This window comes from Mus pahari, chromosome X (assembly GCF_900095145.1).
Source record: "Mus pahari chromosome X, PAHARI_EIJ_v1.1, whole genome shotgun sequence".
In the NCBI taxonomy this organism is placed as follows: Eukaryota; Metazoa; Chordata; class Mammalia; order Rodentia; family Muridae; genus Mus; species Mus pahari.
In genome coordinates this window covers 58,318,997-58,340,260 of record NC_034613.1, presented here as the reverse complement: position 1 = coordinate 58,340,260, position 21,264 = coordinate 58,318,997, and the positions used below count along the sequence as shown (strand labels likewise).

The window sequence follows — 21,264 nt, the reverse complement described above, 5'->3', positions numbered from 1 at the left end:
AAGTTTATTTGAAAATATATTTGATTGAATCCAAAGCAGAGACAGCTGAGTCAGTACTAAGCAGAACCAAGAGAATATGACCTGTTAAGCATAGTAAGGCCTGCTGCTCACCACCCAGGACCCTCTGGCATATTCTACTTAAGCAATTTTTTAAAAAGGAGTCAATCCTGTTGGGTATTTTGGTTTGTTTAGCCTCAGTAAAATCAGACTTTTTGATGGGAAGTTGAGTTGGGGTAGTGGGGGAAGTTTTTAAAAGCTGATTTTAAAAAACCCATGCTTTTAGAACATCAAATGGCTCTACAAAACAACATTTTGATGATTTAAGTGTAAATGAATCAGAAACATATGGACTACATTTCCCTCCACATGCACAGGGATCTCAAAATTAAAGAGGGGAAAGAAAGGCTTCAGGCAACACGCATTTTAGGGTTTTGCTAAACACAAAAGCTTTTGAAAAGTCTAAACTATGGCAGGCCCACAGTGCAGTTGGGTGTGTCCATCATGGACAGAAACACATTTTATAGGTTTTTAAAATATTAGATAATTAAAGGTCCATTCCTTAATGCATCTAAAATATAAGCTTATGTTATATGATTTTCCCCTGTAAGGGTACAAGTGCTGAGGGCAGCTGGCATTGATTATTTTATTGTAAAAAGTAATGGTTAAAATAAAATAATGGCATAATTTTTTAGATAAAACAGTCTCCAACCAGGTAAAATGGCTAATAGTTTTTTTTAAAAGCATATTTGTATATATTGCAAAAAAGAAAGATGGGAGGGACTATCATGACCATGTATCTTAAAAGTTCATTACACCACAGCCTAGAACTTAAAAACTAGCAGATGTACATATGCATGCTACATGTATATACACATGTGTGTACAGGTAGATGTGCACATAACATGTTTACATATGCACATACTTGTAAACATCATAACTAATAAATTGCTTTATCAGGTTTCCAAATGGGCAATTTTAATGTCATTGATTGATACTAAATACATATATATGTCCTAGTACACAGGCACAATGAAGAGCTCAAATTCTCTAAATTTGTAAGCTCTCTCATTTTGTCTCATTTCATTTTGCATGTAATTTCCTTCATATTTGTGTAACTCTTATGTCTACATGACTGGAAGACATTTACTATAAATGAAACTGAATCAGAAATCATTGCAAATAATTTCACTAGTAATGTTTTCAAGACTGAAATATTTATTCCAATGTGTTATGACAAAGAAGAATAAGATGCTTAAGATTTATTCTACAAATATGCAAAAGTAGGTAGATATAAGGGAGCTAAACATATCTTCTCCATTATAAGTTTATAACCATATAAATTCATAAATTTCTTCTAAGAATAACTTTCCTCTAAGAAGCATGTCAATCTAAGAAGCAATCAGATAGCGGAGGGTCCTAGGCACAATGTCAGGGCAGTGATAGTGAAGAGGAGTGCAAGAAAAGCCAATAACTGCACTACCAAAATGTACATAGGATACTGTGATTAGTGCAACTAGAAGGTGATAGTAATTAATAGGGTCTATCTACTAAGCTTCCAAATGAAACAAAAATATCAAAAGAAGGCTATATATAGATGCACAGCTCTAATTTTTAAAAATTTCTGGTAAATAAATTAATTTGTAGTTGTATTATTAATTTTATTGTTTGTTAAATTTTATACTACAATAATCTTTTTCTTATTTTCTACCATAAACTCTCCCACTGGGCAAAATATTGTAAGTCATTTACTTCTAAAATTTAAAACTAAATTTAATATGATTTGTGCATTCTTTTCTGATCAGTTCAAACACTAGAGTTATGAGATGTTAAAAAGCATTATTAAAAATTCAGTGAATGAAATAACCTCCAAGTCATCTGGTTCAATCTTTATCTTCTCAACAGTGTTCCTGATAGGGTCTTCCAGTCTTAAACAAAAGATGTATGTTCACCTCCACATTAAACACTAGTTAACCTCCATTCAAATAGAAATGGACCAAAAATCTAGAGCCAGATCTTTCTTTCTCCATTAAAGGTCAGTGCTTTTGGCAGAGCAAAGAGAATATTGATTTAACAAATGACACATCGTTATGTACTGTCTCTCCCACAGAAGACAAGCACCATGGCAAGGATACATTACAAATATAACAAACCATGGTACAATTAAATACAATAAAATTCTCATCACAAATGTCCTCATCTGTCATCTACACGTATTGATAAAATAGATCTCTGGAAAAACTTACCACCTTTGGCAAAAACTCAATATTGTAAAGTTGGATTCATGGGTTTTTAATAATGTATTGATAACAAAAACAGAAGAGATGGTGTGTTGAGTAATGACTGAAAGACATTAGAGTAATTAACATCGTCATAAGGGCTAGATTTTGACTTCAGAATCCTCTTATGCACCAAGTTTTTTAAAAGTGAGCACTAGACACAGACAAAACCTTTCAAGGCAACATTGGATCAGCCTCGATTCCTGGCAGACACAGAAGAAAGCCAGATGCCCTGGGCCACTAGCTTCAACATATGATTGACGACTCCAGCCCTTTTGGAATAGAATCTTTGGAAATGGTTTTCTGTGGTTCCAAACAATACTCTCTCATAAACTGACCAGTCACATAAATTTCAACTATGAGTTTACCTAGGTAGTGGTTCTTAAGGGAGCTAGGAAGTCTGAGATATCTCTTTATTTTTATAATTTTTATTTATGTGCAAGTGAGTGTCTCTCTGTGTGCACACATGTGTGGAAGCTAGAAGAGGGTGTTGAATCCCTTGGAGCTGAAGTTATGGAGTGACTGTGAGTCCCCAAGTGTGGGTGACAGATAATAAACTCTGGTTTTCTGTGAGAGCAGAATGCCCTATTAACCTCTGAGGCATCTCTCAAGCCCCACAAGATACCTGTTTCTTTCTTCACTTTAAAGTGCCATATATTGCAACCAAACGTATCCTTATGCATGACCTCAGGTAATTTAAAGAAATATAGGACATCTGACCAACTTTTGTTGCTTTTAAATTATTTAGTGTCAGGGAGCATTCTCACAAGACTTACTGTGCTATAACTTGTATCTGGCCCTTGATACAATTATTCATTACCCACCCACAGTATGGGTAATGAATAAATCAATGAGGGGATGACCATTCTCATCTTCAGGAGGTATTATACTTGGAATTTCACTCTTCCTAAGTACAGACTATCATTTACCATACATATAATAGTAAAAGAGTGTCACTCCTTGAGGCTGTAGTCAGAGTGGAATGGATACTCATCACTTCAAAAGCACAGATCATATAGCTTCCAAGTAGTAGCATTTTAAAGATGTACCTTATGAGCGATATCTCAAAATATATCTCTGGGAAGCTAAATCATAGTACGGTGTTTTAGGATCAGTCCTTATACACTCTCTTGTCTATTATCTACCTTTGTGATTTTGAGCAAATGTGTCAGTCTTTCTGGACATCAACATCAGAACAGCAGTAGTTAACATGTGTACTCTCACTGAAATGTTTACAGGGTCTGAATGTGGACATTGTGAAGATTAGTATCTGGTATGTAGCAACTCCTCAATTGTGGAGGCCACTATTTTCTCACAATATATATATATATATATATATATATATATATATATATATATATATATATAATCTCCCAGGAGGCATCAGGAATTGACATTAGTCAACTGATTTTTTTTTCCTGTTGCAATTAAAGAGAAGAGAATATGGAGAGGCGCTTCCCTCAGAGAAAATGGTAGAGACCTGATTCTTGTCCCAGGTTAAGCTGAGCACTTGATGCTTATCTAATGGAGTAAAAGAAGAACAAAGGCAAGAGAAAGAGAGTGAAACCACCTTCCAACCACACACCTCCAGCCCTGTCCTGCCCAACCCCCTCCCAGTCTCTCCAGACATGTTTATCCTGAGCAAGAAGAACACAAGTGAATGCAGAAGGTGTACCTGCCCCCAAAGCTTGGGGAACCGACTTGAACTAAAGAACTTAGATTATTTTGTACTGCCCTCAGAGTACAGCTGAAATAAAGAGCTTGAAGCTGTAAGATACACACACACACACACACACACACACACACACACACACACACCACCCCAAACTGAATTTCTTTCAGAACTGCCCAAATGAAAAGAAATCAGCTGCCCCGAGAAGTAAAAGCTGAATGCCTAACTGCTGGTAGGGAGAATGAAAAAGGATCTGGCCCACCTCTGAACCTCCTTAATGACCTTTACAGTTTGAAAGCTCTACAATTCTCGCTGTTTTTGGAACAAGGCTTCGAAATCACTGATGCCATGTACATTGCATGAAAATTGAACTACACGGTTTCAGGACAACTGATCACAGATTTTTCTTGCTTTTATAACTTTTATAGTTTTAACGTTTCCGTTTTAAAATGGGAAATTATCATTATGGAAAAACTGGCTAGCAGAGAGTCCCAATTCTCTTGTAATGTTGTGATGGAGGAGTACATAATATCAGCACTGTAGCTAAAAAGCTTGGTGATCAGTTGTTTATGAAAATTCAGTCTTATTGTTACACTGGAAATATAAACAAGTGTATCTTAATTTGCCACAGCAATACAGTTAGACTATCCAGTGCTTTCAAGTTTAATAATTCAACAGTTTGAATTCAAGATTCCTCTTTGTTTTCGTTTTTAATTGATGGATCTTAAATCAACATGAGTCATGGTTTGTTTGTTTTTGTTTTTGTTTTTTTTTAACCTGAAGCTTAGAATACAGTGAGGCACTTTGCAAGAGAGTAAAGGCTTCTGTCTCCTGAATGTTATTCCCCCTCTTTTCTCCCAGTGAGGAAATAGAGCAATTTGTTCATCAACCCTTCAGAATCAGCATATGAAAGGTAAAAATTGCTTATTTTCTTTTAAAATAATGTTTCATTTTGTCCAATCCCCTCAATTATTCAGCATAGGCTGCTCCAATCACTACAACCTTTTAAACATTTTCCTCAAAAATGAACAAACAGTGTTTAGCAAAAAATTGTTAAATGAGTACAAAGCAGTGATGCTATTTTTCCTCTTTCAGATACCTGATGTCAGCATCCAACAAAGGGCATACAAACTCTGCAAGTATATCAGAAATATAAAGGATGATTAAAAGGAGAATGATGAACCAGAACAAAGATACTGATGTACGGCTACCTTCATCCAAACTCTTTTTTGAAATACCTAAGGACACAAGTGAAACAGTGACCACAAAGGTGTTTATAAAAAGAAATGTCAAGAATTTATGAGATAGTGAAAGAGGTTAGTAGGTGATGAGGAAGGGAGGGTTGTATATTTAGGAAGAACAGCAAGGCTTGTCCACAAGGGCATTTGAAATCTACTGAGAGCTTTGTTCACAAAGGAGGCAGGAGCAACACATTAAAGGATAAAGCACACACACACACACACACACACACACACACACACACACATAGAGAGAGAGATACAGAGAGAGAGAGAGACAGAGAGAGAGACAGAGAGAGAGACAGAGACAGAGAGACAGAGAGAGACAGAGACAGAGAGACAGAGAGAGACAGAGAGAGACAGACACAAAGACACAAAATCAATTCAACTTACGTTGAAACTAAAATATACATTCACTGCTAGAAAATTGTATTTTTGAGTAGAAAATTATAGAAAAATATGTACAGGTGTGAAAATGCATGAAAATATACATTTGCAAAGATAAATTTTATGAACTATTACCCGTTCACAGGTCACCAGTTCTATAATAGAAGATTCAAATTCACAAGTGAGTTCAATCACAAAGATTCCCAGAATGCAGAGAAAAGAAGACAAATCAGACACAAGAGGATTTGGCATTCCAAATTCTCTTCAGTTTTGCTCTCTGGGTGTTCAATTTTTTTGTTTCTGGTGTTTACACTTCTGTGGTGTCTGGCTGTCATCACTGCTAAGCAAATGTGTTCAGATAAAAAATAAGAATCACAGTGACCCCAAGACCTTGGATTATTTCTGTGAAGTCTTGTAGGTATCGTCATTCCCCCCTCAAAGTCCTATATAATCATCAACAAAATAAAAATGGCAATAATAGTGTGAATTAGTCAAAGCTTGATGAAGATTTATTTTTTTTGATGAAGATTTATTAGGAAAGCCTTTTCCCATCTTCTGACCTAAAGTCCTTCTGAGAAATGTCATGAGCCACAAAGTTTCTGACTTGTGTATCATTTATGATGCCCTTGGGAAATAGGCTCTCCCTAAAAAAACCAAGGCCCAGTGCCCCATAAGGTTCTCATTACAGACAGGAATGTACCAGGCCAGATGCACTGAGAGTTGTCAAGCTTTGTGAACTCCCCCCTAAAGAACCTCTCGTAAATTTTGCAGAATATATTGCTTTTCCCTGAATTTTTATGATTATGTTCAATTTAAGGAAACTTACCCCATGCTTCACATTTACCTTATGTTTTAAGAGTTATGTGATGTCTGTGAACTTTTATGAACTTTTTCAGAATCATATTTTTCCTATCTTCAATTATAAACCCACATATTTTCATCCAAATATTGATGCCATAGCCTTTTGTTTTCAGTATGTGAACACAAGTTAGACATATTTCAAAGTTTTTAAAAAGGACACACTTACCTTTCCTTATCCCATTAAGGTAATGAATCTAATAAAAGGTGGAAGTAACACGTGAAAGTATAAAAGTGACCAGGTCCTGGTATTGCAGTAGTCATATTTCGAGGGCTAAGAAAAGCCTCAGAGGGGTGCATGCCTCTTTAGCAGCCACTATCGTGTTTGCAGCACAAGGAAACTCCACCCAACTCAGAGTCAGGGGCATTGACTGCACCTAGGCAAAACTTGGTGTTTTCTGATAATTAAGTTTATGTTAGTTATTTTTTGTTGTTAATTTATTACATTTGTTTTTTAGTAGTATGCACCAAATATCAAAATTGAACATATAGTAAGAATGCAGTGTCAAAGATCTGTATATATGGTGATTCTTAATGTTATAGTCAAAACTAGAGTTTTGTTTTGTTTTTTCTTTTAACACCCCAATAACCTAGAGGAAGAGAATGGACTCAATAGACTGTTGTCATCAAGTAAAATAGCAGATAGGAGACTTAAAGGTCTTGCTCTACCAATAAGCACTGGGGATAGGAATATGTTACAAAGACAGGTGTAATCCTCTTAAAAATCAGATTATGAGAAAAAGACAAAATCACAACTTTATTCAGTGTGTCATTTATCCTGAGTGACTAATGTATTATTTGTATGAAGTTAAAATTGAGCCTTGAGAAACTCTGAAATAAATCAAATGCCATATTTTATGTAATTTTAACAGACAGATCCCATTAGGAGTCTATTATGCATAGCTGTTGGTTAAAATCATTGACCAACATCCTTATAAATTAATCAACTGAGGCAATGCTGGCTTTGCTGTCATTGTTTGCTACTAATCTACATTTAGAGTTCACTTTAACTTTTCAAGCCACTTGAGTTCATCAAATTTATCTTTTTGTTCAAGATATATGAGTCATAGCAACTGTTTACAAAAGGCTTTGTGGCAGAATGGTGTAATGAGTGCATTTTTTCAATGGCATTAGTGTGAGCATTGGCACTTCATTGTAACTCCTGGGTAAGATGCTAATCAGAACCCAATAAAAGTGGTCTTCATCATGTTTAATGGGAAGTGTTATAATTTACAGTTTGAATTTATTTGCACTGTTGATGTTTAAACTGTCATATAACTTAAACAAACAAACAAATAACCCAAAGAGTCTAATTGTAGCAAAAGAGATTTGGTTAACATTTTGCCTTTTAGGGTGGTAGAGACTGCCATGGGTATGTCATGGCTCTTGGGCTTTTCTGCAGGATCTTTAACTTATGCAAGTTCTTGATCTCTAGTTAAAATCCCATTAAATACTTGCTAACTGCTTTCTAAGAATATCCTCCAACATCTGCTTTATTTAGCCAGGTGAGTGTTTTAGAGACACTAAAATTCCTAGACAGTCTCAGTCCCTTTTCTCTGTCTTGCTATCTTCTAGACATGCATGCTATTGCTTTAAATTTTGGACTGAGAAAAGAAAATTATTCAGAGGATTCTAAGCATAGCTTTATTACTGAGACATCATTTACCAACTATACATCTGTAAAGGGAGGTGGCAGTAGGAGCACAGGTGTCATTTTCAAGAAACCCGCATTGTAATTAGGCTTCTGCAGTTTACTAATTGCGGGAATTTGTAGAAGTTAGGTGTGTCTCTCTCTCTGATCTTCCACTTCTAAGGCAGTGAAATGGGGGTAAAAGCACCTACTGTTCGGATGTTTGCTTAGTGAAGTGATGCCTAGAAATGACATGACTTAATGAAATGTATGTTCTTGTGCTTTTTGTTGACTGTGAAAATATCTTACAGAATTCTTAAGAATTGAAACTTGGAAACCTTTCTGAACCTCCTTAAGATGAAACTGTCATCTGAGTCCTCCAGAGGCATAAATAGAAGATGTGTTCCATCTAAAAATATCTATTTGCAAAACCCAAATCCTAGGTTAGCCTCTCAAGAAAGAAAACTAGAAAATCAGCGTCTGGTTCCATTTGTAGAAACTCCTCAGCAGAAGTTCAAGGTTCCCTTGGTACTGTATGAGCCGTAATTCAGTGATTGTGACATGCTAAGACACTTTCAACGATGGTATATCATTTCCATAGTATAACCTTTATTATTGTTAAATTTAATTTCTGTCAGAATGTCATACAAGTGTCCTACATCTCCAACTCCTCCTGTGACTCCTCCCAAATTCATGCCCTCTTCTTCAGTTTTAGGCATGAAACTAGGGGCCGTAAGAATATTAGGTACAAACTCTTCCACTGAGCCTTAGCCAAAGAAACCTTATCTAGAATTCTGAATACTAACCCATAAAGTACTGTGACAAATCATGGATGTACTTGCACAATCTAAAGAAAATAGTACATATAAAATGTACAATTACACATCTGATAGACTAAGCATATTTTTACACAGCATTTGCTTACCAACAATTAATTCTCAACAGTCTTTGCAAATGAGATGCACGTAAGAAACATTTTCTTTATGACAATTCTGGAAAAAAATACCTACTGAAAATGAAACAACTTATCTCTCTACTTCCTATACCTACCTATAAACTGTCAACTTTTCTGGTCTATTAAAATTAAGTTTTACACCTCTGAGTTACCTCTTCATAAATTTGACCACATAAAGTATGATGTGAGTTATTGTACAATAATCCATTTATATACACAACAAAATATAAATAAACACCTGCTGTGGATCAGTTAGTGTTTCCTGTGTTAGAGAAACGGAGTATAGCACTAAAATCCCTAACCTAATTGATCTCAGTTCAGATGTTTGAATTGTGTTCAAGTTTACAGATCACTGTAAACTCTGGCAAGCTATACAATGAAGAGGAGTAGAATCCTGAGTCTTGTTGGAGTAGATACCTCATTAGTTATGCCTCATATTTGATTATGGAATTAAACACAAAGATAATTTATAAAAAACTTCAAAATGATCAGCAAAAGCATCATCCTCAGACCACTGCGAAGTCCCTCAAAAAGCAGAAGGGAATCATTGTGGGTTAGGAGAATAGCTAAAGACTCACTAGATTCTAGATTAACTCCAGATCTACATACAACACACTACTTCAATTTAACCTGGGCCAAATCACTAGTCCTTTGTGCTCTCATTTGTACTGTGTAAAATACAACACATATCAGAGCCTATCACACTGTAAATTAATATTTTCACTTTTACTCTCAGTATTAATATTAGTGGTAGCAGTATTCCTATCCCACCCAGATTTACAATTTTAAAGAACTACCTCAATGACTGACTGTATTTAATAAATGCATAATGCTCTACTTTGAATCAAGAAGTAATTATTACTCTGGGCTAAGCATTAGAAGTAGAAAGGAGAGACAAGTTCTTATCCGACACAAGAACACAGGTGAATAAAGACATTAAGAAAGTGAGAATGTGTCCTGCAGCCAAGACAAAAGTGTATTCAGTGCAGTATGAGAACACAGAAAAGGGACATTTAAGACTAGTTGGAAAGGGACAGTAGCCTGGAGAATGCTCCTATCTGGTTGCTCCATAGATATAAAGCCCACATGTGAAGGACGAAATAGCTAAAGAATTATTTGGTGTTTAATTAGTTAATCATAAACACATATGGAAGTAGCACTCAGATGGTATGCTAGCTTACATTTTAGGGAAAATAAAAAAAAAATGCTGAGAGTAAAATCCTGCTACACATCTTCTAAACAGATTACATCATTTTTTTCTTTAAAAAAGGAGAAAGGCGAAGGGAAGCTATGTATCTGGGAATATCTTAATGGCTATGCTCCACACATCGTTTGAAAACAGTTATTTTGCAAGTTAGTTGCCCATTTACAAACATGTATTTTAATTCTTACAGGAAAACAAATTTTCATTTGTTATTTCTTAGAATAAGTGCATCTGTATTTCCACAGCTCAGACAGTCAAAATAGTTTTTATTAGTTTTGTGGTCATCTCTCATCAAATTGTAGTTGGTGCTAAGGAGAGTTTGCAACTACACAGCAAAATAAAGCACTGGCAGCTGGGAGATAAATGTGAGTCAAAGGAGGTAACTCTTAAGTCCACAGGCAATCTTTTCCTGTTGTGTATTGGATGCTTGAGGCTTTCTAAATAACACACTTTTCTATTTTTGTTTGATTGTTTGGTTAATTTTGAAACAGGGTCACAAATCTGTTGCCCAGGCTAGCATTGCAATCCCCCTGCCTTAGTATTATAGGCATGCACCACCAAGCCTTGATAGTCACATCATTTCTCCCAGTAGATTGTTAAAAGCACTTAAAGCATTTCATGGGCCGGATGAAGATTGCTTCACCTACAGTAGGTCTTTGTAAATTCCTCTTTGACTTACAAGCCTGTGCCACACAGGCTTTCTCTACATTTAAATCTGCATTCTAGTGTTAGGTCTGTAAGGCCATAGAGACCATTTACATTCTCTTAATCTGCTCCTAAAACTGATACTAATTCTGTGACTATGAAAGTCAATTTGCCATACTGGGTCTCAGTCTCCTCATCAGTACTATGTTGATACAAGACCAGAGAATTCTAAGGAGCCCTCTAGCCTTTAAACAGTAGGTTCTAGGAACTGATTAATGCCTATGTACCAGAGCCAAGCATTTTGCCAGCAAATAAATAATAGCTAATTGATGAGACCTCTCCATGCACTTCATCAGAGACATCCATCATGCCGAATCTAATTTAGTTACTGTGGCTGTGCCGACCTGGCATGAAAACAATCAGTCCCTTTGGAAAATTAATTTGTTCAAAAATTAGTTGACTGACATCCTGGAGAGGGAAATAAAGCCCATGCGATTACAGTTTTTACGTCGTTCAACAGATAGTTAAGTCATTCTGTGCATGCTGCCTCAGTCTGCAGGTTAGACTGACCTCATAACATGCTCCGAGTGGCTAGTTTGATCAAACCAGAAACCCAAAGATAAAGGAGACATCAGACTCCTAGAAAACTTCTTCCAATGTTTTTAAAACCTAAACTACAGTTTCAACACTGCTATAAGACAAATAGTGCGTTATTTCTGTTTTGTTATTATTTACATTAAAAAGAAAATATATCAACTCTGTTTCAAGGAGATATACTGCCTACCAAAAGAAATTTTCTAACTCCAAGAATAGAGTATAATGAAGGTCACCAAAAGAAACATTATCTGTTCCTGAGAACAGTTTTTCATGGAGAAGGATAAATGATGCTGAGAAATATTCTTTGGAAATCTAACAAAACAAACCATTCTTCATTGCATAGAAGTGATTTTTTTTTTTTTTTTGGTTTAGAAAAGAATACTGAAGAATAAACAGATGAGTGATTTTGAGCCTACAATGAAAACAAAGCCAATTTCTTTTGCACATTCCCCATGGCTTATATACCTTCACGTGCCTACCGAAAAGCAGAATCAAAGACTACATTAAAACACTAGTTCATATTCTTTTTCAAACAAAACATAACGTATAAGCATATTTTTAAAAATTCCTTAACCTAAACAATTTGTAATCAAAATCAGGCTCTGTCTATATTACTATTATCAACTCTGCTTAAACCACACAATTTTATTTAAGCTCGTGGATAATTTTTCTCAACTCAGTAAAGTTGGTAGGTATTAGTAGCTAAAGTCATTGAAAAGATTTACTTTAAACAAATCCAACAATTCGGAGCGTCACCTTCTCCACAGTGTGGCATGCCTTGCTTTGAACAAGCATATAAAATTTCATTAAAGCACAACATAAAAGTTTAACATAATATGAAGCCAGTGCTGGACCTTTGTTTAGCAGTCATGATAATTTATGGTGTAGATCTGCAACAGTTAAGTAGAAAAACAGCTTTCTCATGATGAAATACAAGTCATAAAGGGTGAAACTCAAGGAAAGCTGAAGGAATCCCAACCCTCCGATCACTCATCCCTTCTCCAGGTTTTTGTCACACATTCTTTAACTTTCTCCATACAGATTGAGAAACAATAACACTGACTCCTTTAACTTTGTGCTTTAAAAATTATTCCTTCATGTTTTTTTCAGTGCTAAACGTATCTTACATTTCATATAAATTTTATGTTTTAAATTGCACCCATAGCATGGCTTCTATTTTTATCTCTCTTATTAAGATTTTGTGTAACCATTACTTTGTCTCATTATTTTTTGCAAAAGGGATCAGACTGCTAACAGACCTGACAGAAGGAAGAATAATAAAATAATAAATAATATAATAATAAAACACTACGATGTAGGCTAAGACTACTATTATCTCGTGGACTTAATATTTAAGCAAGTATTTCTGAAAGATGCACATTTGCATGGATCAGTCTTTGAGCCAGTTATGGCTCTGATGTAAATCAACAGATGGTTCTTCAATACCTCCGATGGGAAGGGACAGTGCTAAATGATGCAAACGGGTGATATACAATCATTTAGGAAGCAATGATCTTACACATAAATTCCTTAAAGTAACAGTTGTGAGTCAGTGAAAAGTACAATCAGCACATTTCATTTAACCATTCATTTGCTGTGTAAACTTCAGCAAGTCACTTAACTAACCCCATCGAACTTCAATTTTCTCCCCTTGAAAATGGAATTAATTATATCAATTCTTACAAAGCCTCAAGGTTACTGGTAGGATCAAAACAAAGAACAGATGTGATAGCTTACAAAGCTTTGACAGGAATTATTATGAACTTCCTACCCCCACTTGGGAGCTGCAAATAAACCAGAGAAATGTACTGTGGTCATCTTTATGATCAATATCAAATTTAAGAAATTTAACATTCAAAATATGTGGCCAATGTTCAATGATTTCAGCTTTTAAACTTCAGTGTTCACTGTTATATATGGCATACCTATATGCATACAACAACTATAATTTAAGTAGTCCATACTTCCTGAAAATGTGTTGATATGCTAATACTCATAAATGTCCATGAATGCATTTATGAAAGTACTAGAAATGAAATGATTGATTATGGTAAAAATATTGTATACATACATAAAATTGTCAAAATAAAATCCATTATTTTCTACAACTAATGTATGCTAAGAAAAAAAGAAAAGCATGTCAAGAGATTGTATCAATACGTAAATTGTTCTTTTTTAACTAACAGAAAAAAAAATCAGTGTTCCATAGTGGTCAATTACATGTTGATTACACAAATGTATTTTTCTTATGTAAGTGTAATCTACACAATTCAATCCATTTGATTTAGTGAGCTACATGTCCTCAAAACACACAATAAATTAAGTCAATGAGGTTTTGTGGAAGGGCACCTGATATATATATATATATATATATATATATATATATATATATATATATATATATATTTCATAGAAATGAATTTCTGATCATATCCACCAGGCTGTGTGTACTTGGATAAGGTGTATATCCACCCTGTCTAGAATCAAGTCTGTTCATCATTAAAATGGGAACAACTCTGGCAATTTCCAACTCACAATGATAAAAGGAGTCTTATGGAATAGCAGTGAACTTGTTGGAAATACTCTGTCAAAATGTCCTTGAGGTTTACTCAATCTAGGATGAAACCTGACCTGCATTACTAAATAGCTGACATCCCTGAAAATAACTATCATCTTAGGCCATTATGTTGCAGAAAGTTGTTGGAAAGATTATGTGAGGTGGAGTACTGAATGTATGAAGTATAGAGCTCCCCCAAATGAATGAACACTTAAACTGCAATAAGGATTGTTAACCTGAGTTCTACTGCAGCTGAACACAGGCACATGAATATGCCCTCAAGATACTTTCTTCAAGTTCAATTCTTGATTTCATTAATCTTCATCACACATTCTTTATGCATTTACCAGTAAATACGTTTTTTAAGTTACTCTTCCTCTATCTCATAGGCACAACAGAAAGACAAAATTAAAAGTGAAAAATGTAATCACTGAGTTGTTTTGTCTACATGACAAATTAATCTTGTATATGAAGTTTGACCTAGAGTTACAAGCTCTTAGACAAATAGCTTTGAGATTGTTGTACAGATGATAATTTCATTGGACTTTTAGAATTTTTAAACATGTGTAAATATTGCACACAAGAAATAGTCACAGCTAAGAATAATGGAGATAAAGGTTCAACACATTTGAATCATTTCTATCCAACATTAATAACATGTTTTAATACAATATAATCTTTATCCACCTATAAAATATTTAAATGTTTGGGATGTCATGAATGCTTATAATGACTGACACATTTTGAGACAGTTATTTTCTATCTCGATTTGTGTATTTTAAAGTTGTTAAATGCTTGACTGAACCCTAAACAAAACAATCCATGTATCATTAAACTGATTTCTAACATGAGATAATTTTCTTTTTTGTCCAATAGCTGTAATTTTTAAGATTATCACAGACGCCTTAATTCTTTGCAGGAATATCTGGAGGTTGTAGAGGGGATCTTATCAAGAGCAAGTATTACGGCTTTCAATCCCCCCTCCCCATACATTTCTTTAAAACACTGTATACACAATGGTCTACTGAGCGAATACTCAAGCATTCTAAAGAATACATATCACACTAGGCAAAAACATGAACTATAGAGAGTTTCTTTTTAATGTACCTCTAAGTATAAAGGGGAAAAGATCAATGGCTGACAGCGGAGAACAGAAGTTCTGACAACCTACAGACCTTAAAGAAAATGAGACTCCTCCCCCTCATAGTGTTGTCCTGGTAGCCCCAGCATGAGAAAAGTTTCACCCCCTCTATTTCCCACATTTTCCCATCCACAACCAGTCCTGTTCTACTCTTCTGGTGGACTGTAGCTAAGGGAGCCCCAGAGGATCTGTGTGGAACACAGGAGTGGGTGGAGGCAGATGGGCTGCTGTGGTATAAGCCATGCCTGGCTGGAGCTGGAACAGTTCACTTTTGTCTGGAAAGCAGGTCCCCTCCTCCAGCCCCCACAAGGTCCAGAAAACTTGGGAAAGTGTTAGCTGCTGGAGCAGGCCCTGGGGGTTGCCTTCATCCCAAATAGAAGAAGCCTGGCTGGCACATGGCCCCTTCTCAGCCTTGACAGCCTCACATAGACCTTTGAACTTTCTATTTATATAATAGTTTAGTGAGTTTAAGTCTCTTCCTGTATAACTGCCCGTTTGCAAGTTTGTCTCTAATTAGACTACTCGTGAGACATCATATAAAATCTACAAACAACTGATGCAGTCAGTCCTTTGCCATGAGAATCAGGCCACTATCACAATTTCTTTAAAAAAAAATCTTTTTAATATTCAGGGTTTGCTATCGTGGGAGTTTTTACATTTCTGTACATAAAAATTATCTCTTTATGTTTTTACCCAGTGAACACACACACACACACACACACACACTGTATTTTTAATAAAAATTTTTTTAATAAATTTAAATAAATAAATTTGGCATAGTACAAAAAGGTACTTTAATTCTTTGAAGGTAGGTGCTTACAGAATAGAAAACCTGTACAATTTGTAAGCTTTTACATTTATATTAATGACTTTGCCATTGCTGATAAAGACGTCCAAATCTAGCCACATGATCTCCAGATTCGTTTACTTGTTTAACAAGAACAAATCTATGGAATGATTTAAAAAGCAGGAATTATGCTTTCCTCTTCCTTCCTCCATATTTTTTCCTTTTTTAAAAAAAGATAAAATGATGTATTTGGCAGACATAAACAGCTGTGCCTTCCTTTCCTTTCACAGAATGGTTCATATTAAATTCCAACTCAGGTGAACACTATTCATGCATCCAGAAATCCTAAGGAACTTGAGCTTTGCCCTTTAATGGGGTCCAGAGCATGACCCATTAAGCTACCACTGCAGTTTGCAAAATCCAGTGATACATTCTGTAAGGCATATGAGCACTCCCAGGCACTGCACATACCTGCACAATGCAGCAGCATTCACAACCCATCTTTGGAGTGCATATTTGTCCTAAGTATGTTTACCAATGTGCATTCAGTTTGTTTTAAATTTGCTATAGCTAAGTGTTTGTAAATAATGCATATACCTGTGTATGTGCAGCCATTCTTCATTATGCTTAGAAAATTGAGTTGGGGTTTAATTTTTTCAGCTCTCCTGATGAATGTATTGATAGGTATCTAGGTAGAGTTAACATAGAAATAGTTTCAAGCTTGCTGTTCCACAAGTGAATAGGTTTAATGCAAATGAGCTCTTTAAGTTTTTATGCCTTTCTCCCTCATTTGTCTTTCTATGTACATGAGGTAGTGCATATCATCACTTTAACCCTCTAGTTCTTTTCATGAAATGGAACTAAACATATAACAAACATTATGGTTTGAAGGATATACAGATTATCATTAAGAATGATGTCAAGCTTTTCAGTTTATGCACCATAGTCATATTTGTGTTTCTTTTCTCTATGGAGGTACTTAAAATACAGAGGCACAACCACATTACAAATATTTAAAATATAGATGCAGATTCATAAGAAAACTTGCCCTTCACAACCAAGAAATAAGAAGGAAAATTGTGTGGTTCATGTATACAGAAAGGGAAGGCAGGCTTTTCTTTTTTATGCAGATATGTTATACCATTCCATCAGTATTTTCTATCACATCTACCAAATCGGTCAGCATGCTCTAAAATGGATGTGACATAGTTACAGATCTGGAGGAAAATGGTTTTGTATTTTTCTTAAGAATAGGAATTTCTAAAGGGAAACAGGCACACATGTTCCTGAAAAACAGAAATTTAGCAGAAAGGTTCACATCCCCTTTAAATATTCAACTACACATGTATAATATTAAATTCGAATTAAAACAGTAATATATGTGAATGTGTATGTGCAGAAACCTAATTCCTAGTGTATGCCTAAATTTTCAGCTAAGTCTTTAAATCAATTATCACAATGCCTATTAAATTAACAATGTTACCTAAAGCATATATTAGACAAATTGCATGCAGATAATAATGATGTGGTTATCAGTTGTCAGCAAAATAAATTACTATATCAGAGTAAATGTTGCATTCAGAAATATAGCATTAAATTGAGCAGTAATTTCAGGAATTTTTAAAAATTTAGTAAGAACAGATTCTTTAACTATAATGCTTTCCTCACAACTAATAAAATCCCACACAGTTTTTAAAATGTCTATAGATAAATACTGATATATTCGATGATTTACTTGTAATTTCTCTAACAAAATGTGAGGTATCTCAGGTTTGCAGCCAAGCATTCACGAGTAGCATAATGAAGCTATTGGCCAAGCATCTGACCCTTTTTTTAAAGAAGGAAATTGCCTAAAACATGACATTGACAATGGCAATCCCTGCAAAAAAGGCACAGCATTCATGGCCAGCAGCTAGTAGTCTGAACATTGCAAAAGATTTCAAACTGTTGGTGGGTACTACAGATTCTCCTCACTACATTTAAAGGGCAAGAGTGCCACTCGAAGTCTCTGCTCCTGTGGCTGCCTCCTTCCTCATCTAAATACTTGGGTATGGGAGGGGGGACTGGTACATTAAAATATTGTGACTTATAAAGAACGATAATGTTTATAGTAAATGGTGAAGTTTTCCTAAAGTTATTAGATCTGAGAAGCAGTATGCATGTGCGCCTGTACATCAACACACAGAAAGAACTTTCTGCTCCCCCACCCCCACCACAGTCACCTTTGCACCATGTTTCAGGATCTCCCCGCAACTTTACGGTATTTTGTTTAAAGCAGGCTAAACCTTGGGATTCTAGCTGTGTGTCCAATACACAAACCTAAGGCTGCCTCCCACTGGGAAGCCAATGGGGGTTCAGAGGCTAATTAAATGTTCATTGACTTCGGAGCTGAAGACTTTAGGGGCCAACTTCAAACACCCTTCCACTTGAAAGCCAAGCGCTAAAGGCAACTGGGCTGGAGGTCCCTAGTGCAGTGGCCCCTGAAGACGCTGCTCTGAGAAGAGGAACTTAGGCTGGTTAGGCATTAGGTTTTGGACCCATGCCTTTCTGGGTGGGGATTGAGGTGGCAACAGCGTGGGCGGTGGCCGCTGAGCAAGCTGAGGGTGGCCTCTGGGTACCTGGGTGTCGCTTTTTTCTCCCGCCACTGGCTGCAGGCACTGGCAACTGGAAAGTTAAAGCATTTAAGACGGGATCCTACCCAATCAGCCGCTGGTGAGAAAAGACCCCAGGAGGTTGATGTGCGGGTGGGTGGCACTGAAGCTACTATGGGCTGGCTGCAACTCTTTAGACTTGGAGTGCAAAGGGATGCTGTTGCCCGCATCTTTCCCTGTCCCAGCACCTCCCCCACATCCCAGCACCCGACCAAGGAGTCACTGAAGCCAAAGCTAGAGGTGTCTGGGAGCAAGTGGGAGAGTGTCCGGGGCGCCCCCCACAACAGCTCTGGCTCCTCTTAACAAAGGCGAAAAGCCCAGACCAGACCGGGGATCCCGCTCATCAAAAGAGAAGGGAAATTTTAACACCTACCACTGCTGCTCCAAGTCCCAATCCCTGAAAAAGTCGAATAGATCCATAGCGGCGGGGCGGCGGCGGCTGGCGGCCGTCTGTCCCTGCTCGCTGCGTGTCGGCGCGGCTCTGAGCTGCGCGGCTCTCTAGCTGTGGTCGGCGGCGCGGCTTTCTGGCCCTCCTACCCGGTTAAAAGTGCTGGGGCCGCATCAGCGGCAGCGGCGGGCGCCCGGGGTACCTAGTCCTGCGCTCCGGAGCAGTGGCGGCGGCGGAAGCGATGGCACCGGGCAGGCAAGAGCTTGACCTCCCGCTTTGGTCCACTCGCTCCGCGGCTGCCCGCTTGCCCAGCGCGAACGGGCTGCAGTGGCGGCCGCTTAGAGCTGAGGTCGCCTGGGCCGCCCGCCTGGCAGGCTGCTGGCGGGTGGCGACGGCAGAGGCGGGGGCGAGCGAGGCAGTGGCAGTGGCGCGGCGCGGCAGCCGGGGCGGCAGCGGCGGCGGCGGCGGCGGCGGCTGCACAGGCGGCGGCGGCCGAGACAGCATCACACACTTACACACTCACAGGGGGCGGAGCCTGGACAGCTCGAAGCCGCGACATGGAGCAGACACGTTATCATCCTTGGATCTGGCAGGGGCTAGCCCCGCCCTCCCGTGCTCCTGGATGCCCCCCCCACCCCCTGTCAAAATCAGCTGATGGGGGCAGTTGCAGAGCTGAAGACTCAGACCCAGCCCAGGACCCAGAGGAGGTCCTGGGACACAGACACGGGGACACAGAAGGTGGTTTCGCTGTACCAGAATGTAGGCTATGGGACACCCTCACCCCAACCTACCACTGGGATGTAGTATTTGACATCAGGAAAGAGTGCACAAACTGCTGCAAGGAAGGGCTAGCGCCCTGCTGCCATTGCCTGTAGTCCCTGCCCAGACATTCTTTTCAGACCACTGGATCAAACTTTTGAGTCCCCAGCATCCCTCAGGGCTGTATCACGGGGCATACGTGTTCAGGGAGGACAGGGCGGTCACCTTCACCATTTCTGCGGTGCTGTGCACCCCAGCTCGAGTTCATGCTGCAATATTCTTAGGCTGAAGGAGTACTGGTCCCTCAGTAGGTCGGCAAGCTCTGGGCCCTGGACTTAGTATGCTGCAATGGGAGGGATAAAGGGCGTCCCCTTGAGTGGTCCTTGGGATAAGAGGTTATAGTACTAGCTTCTTCCAACCTTATGCTTTGGGCAAAAACCTCCTGCATTTTCCTTCTCTGAGAAACAGGAAAACCGCTGGGTGTGTGCCCACTATCCCACGCACCAGCTGCTTCTCTCCCTTCTGGCTTGAGAACAGTCTCTCTGCACGTGGAGGACTTAACCACACCCCTTTCCTCCTTTCAGCTTGTCCTTCTAGTCTAGGAAAGGATGAATCCATTCCTTCAGCGAGTTCCTCAAAGGAAAAGTTTCCTCACCCACTCAAGAGAAAAAGGATATACAGAATTACAAAGGCTTGTTCAATTTGGAGTCCCAGCCATCTGAATTACTTTCCTACTTTCCTACAGGGAAGGTGCAGTATTGGCACTGTGCTGAAATCCTAGGGCTAGAAGTGAGCAGAGCAGTAGACAACATTTACAGAACCTCCTAGCCTCAGTTTTCCCATCTATACAACTAAAGTGTTACCCTAGTGACCATCTGGCTTATCCTGATGTCTTCCCTTTTCCTATTTGAATATTTGTTTTTAATCACCTCACACACTCAAAATCATCCATATAGCCTTGTTTTTCGATCCTGAAGAACTAAGAGTCCCCACTAGGTCATTTGCTCAAGATCTAACATCTCTCCTGGAGGGGAGGAAGAAAAAGTCAGATTGCAACCTTGAACCATAGAAGCTGTACACCATATAACCTTGTAGAAAGAGCCACAGCTTTACCTTTGGATTGCTTACACCCAGGGCTTAGTTTATTTATTTTATTATTTTATTTTACTTATTTATCTTTTTGGTAAGGGGAAGAAAGCACATTGTTGGCATTGAGAAGTGAAGCTCCAAGATGCTACAATTTCTGTATTCAGTGGGACTTTACCCAATGTGTAGTTTGCAAAAAACCAAGTCTTCTACAGATACTAGTGAACTGACAGAAAAATCAACCAATGGACAGCCAAAGGGAGACCATGTTTCAAATCAGCTTGTTAACTGGTTCATGTTGTGTTAAGTCCAATAGGATATGGTTGCTACTACAGGATTTAAAAATAGGAGTTACAACATTTAAAAATAGTGTGAGTGGGGGTACACATTATCTGTGTTCTTGTTTATCTTCTGTTCTAGATTGTGAGTCCTT

General features: G+C 37.9%; 1 protein-coding gene across 2 annotated transcripts in view; it reads right to left on the bottom strand.

The window, feature by feature from the left end:
- Positions 1 to 19,485, bottom strand: part of Aff2 (AF4/FMR2 family member 2) — a 475,715-nt gene extending 456,230 nt beyond the window's left edge. The window contains exon 1 of one of the 2 annotated variants that reach the window (XM_021187671.2): positions 18,972 to 19,485. In XM_021187671.2, the coding sequence (XP_021043330.1) occupies positions 18,972 to 19,018 (47 nt within the window). In that variant the 5' untranslated portion in view covers positions 19,019 to 19,485. The remainder of the gene's footprint in view (positions 1 to 18,971) is intronic. The other variant, XM_021187672.2, reaches the window with a different exon arrangement.
- Positions 19,486 to 21,264: the final 1,779 nt, after the last annotated feature.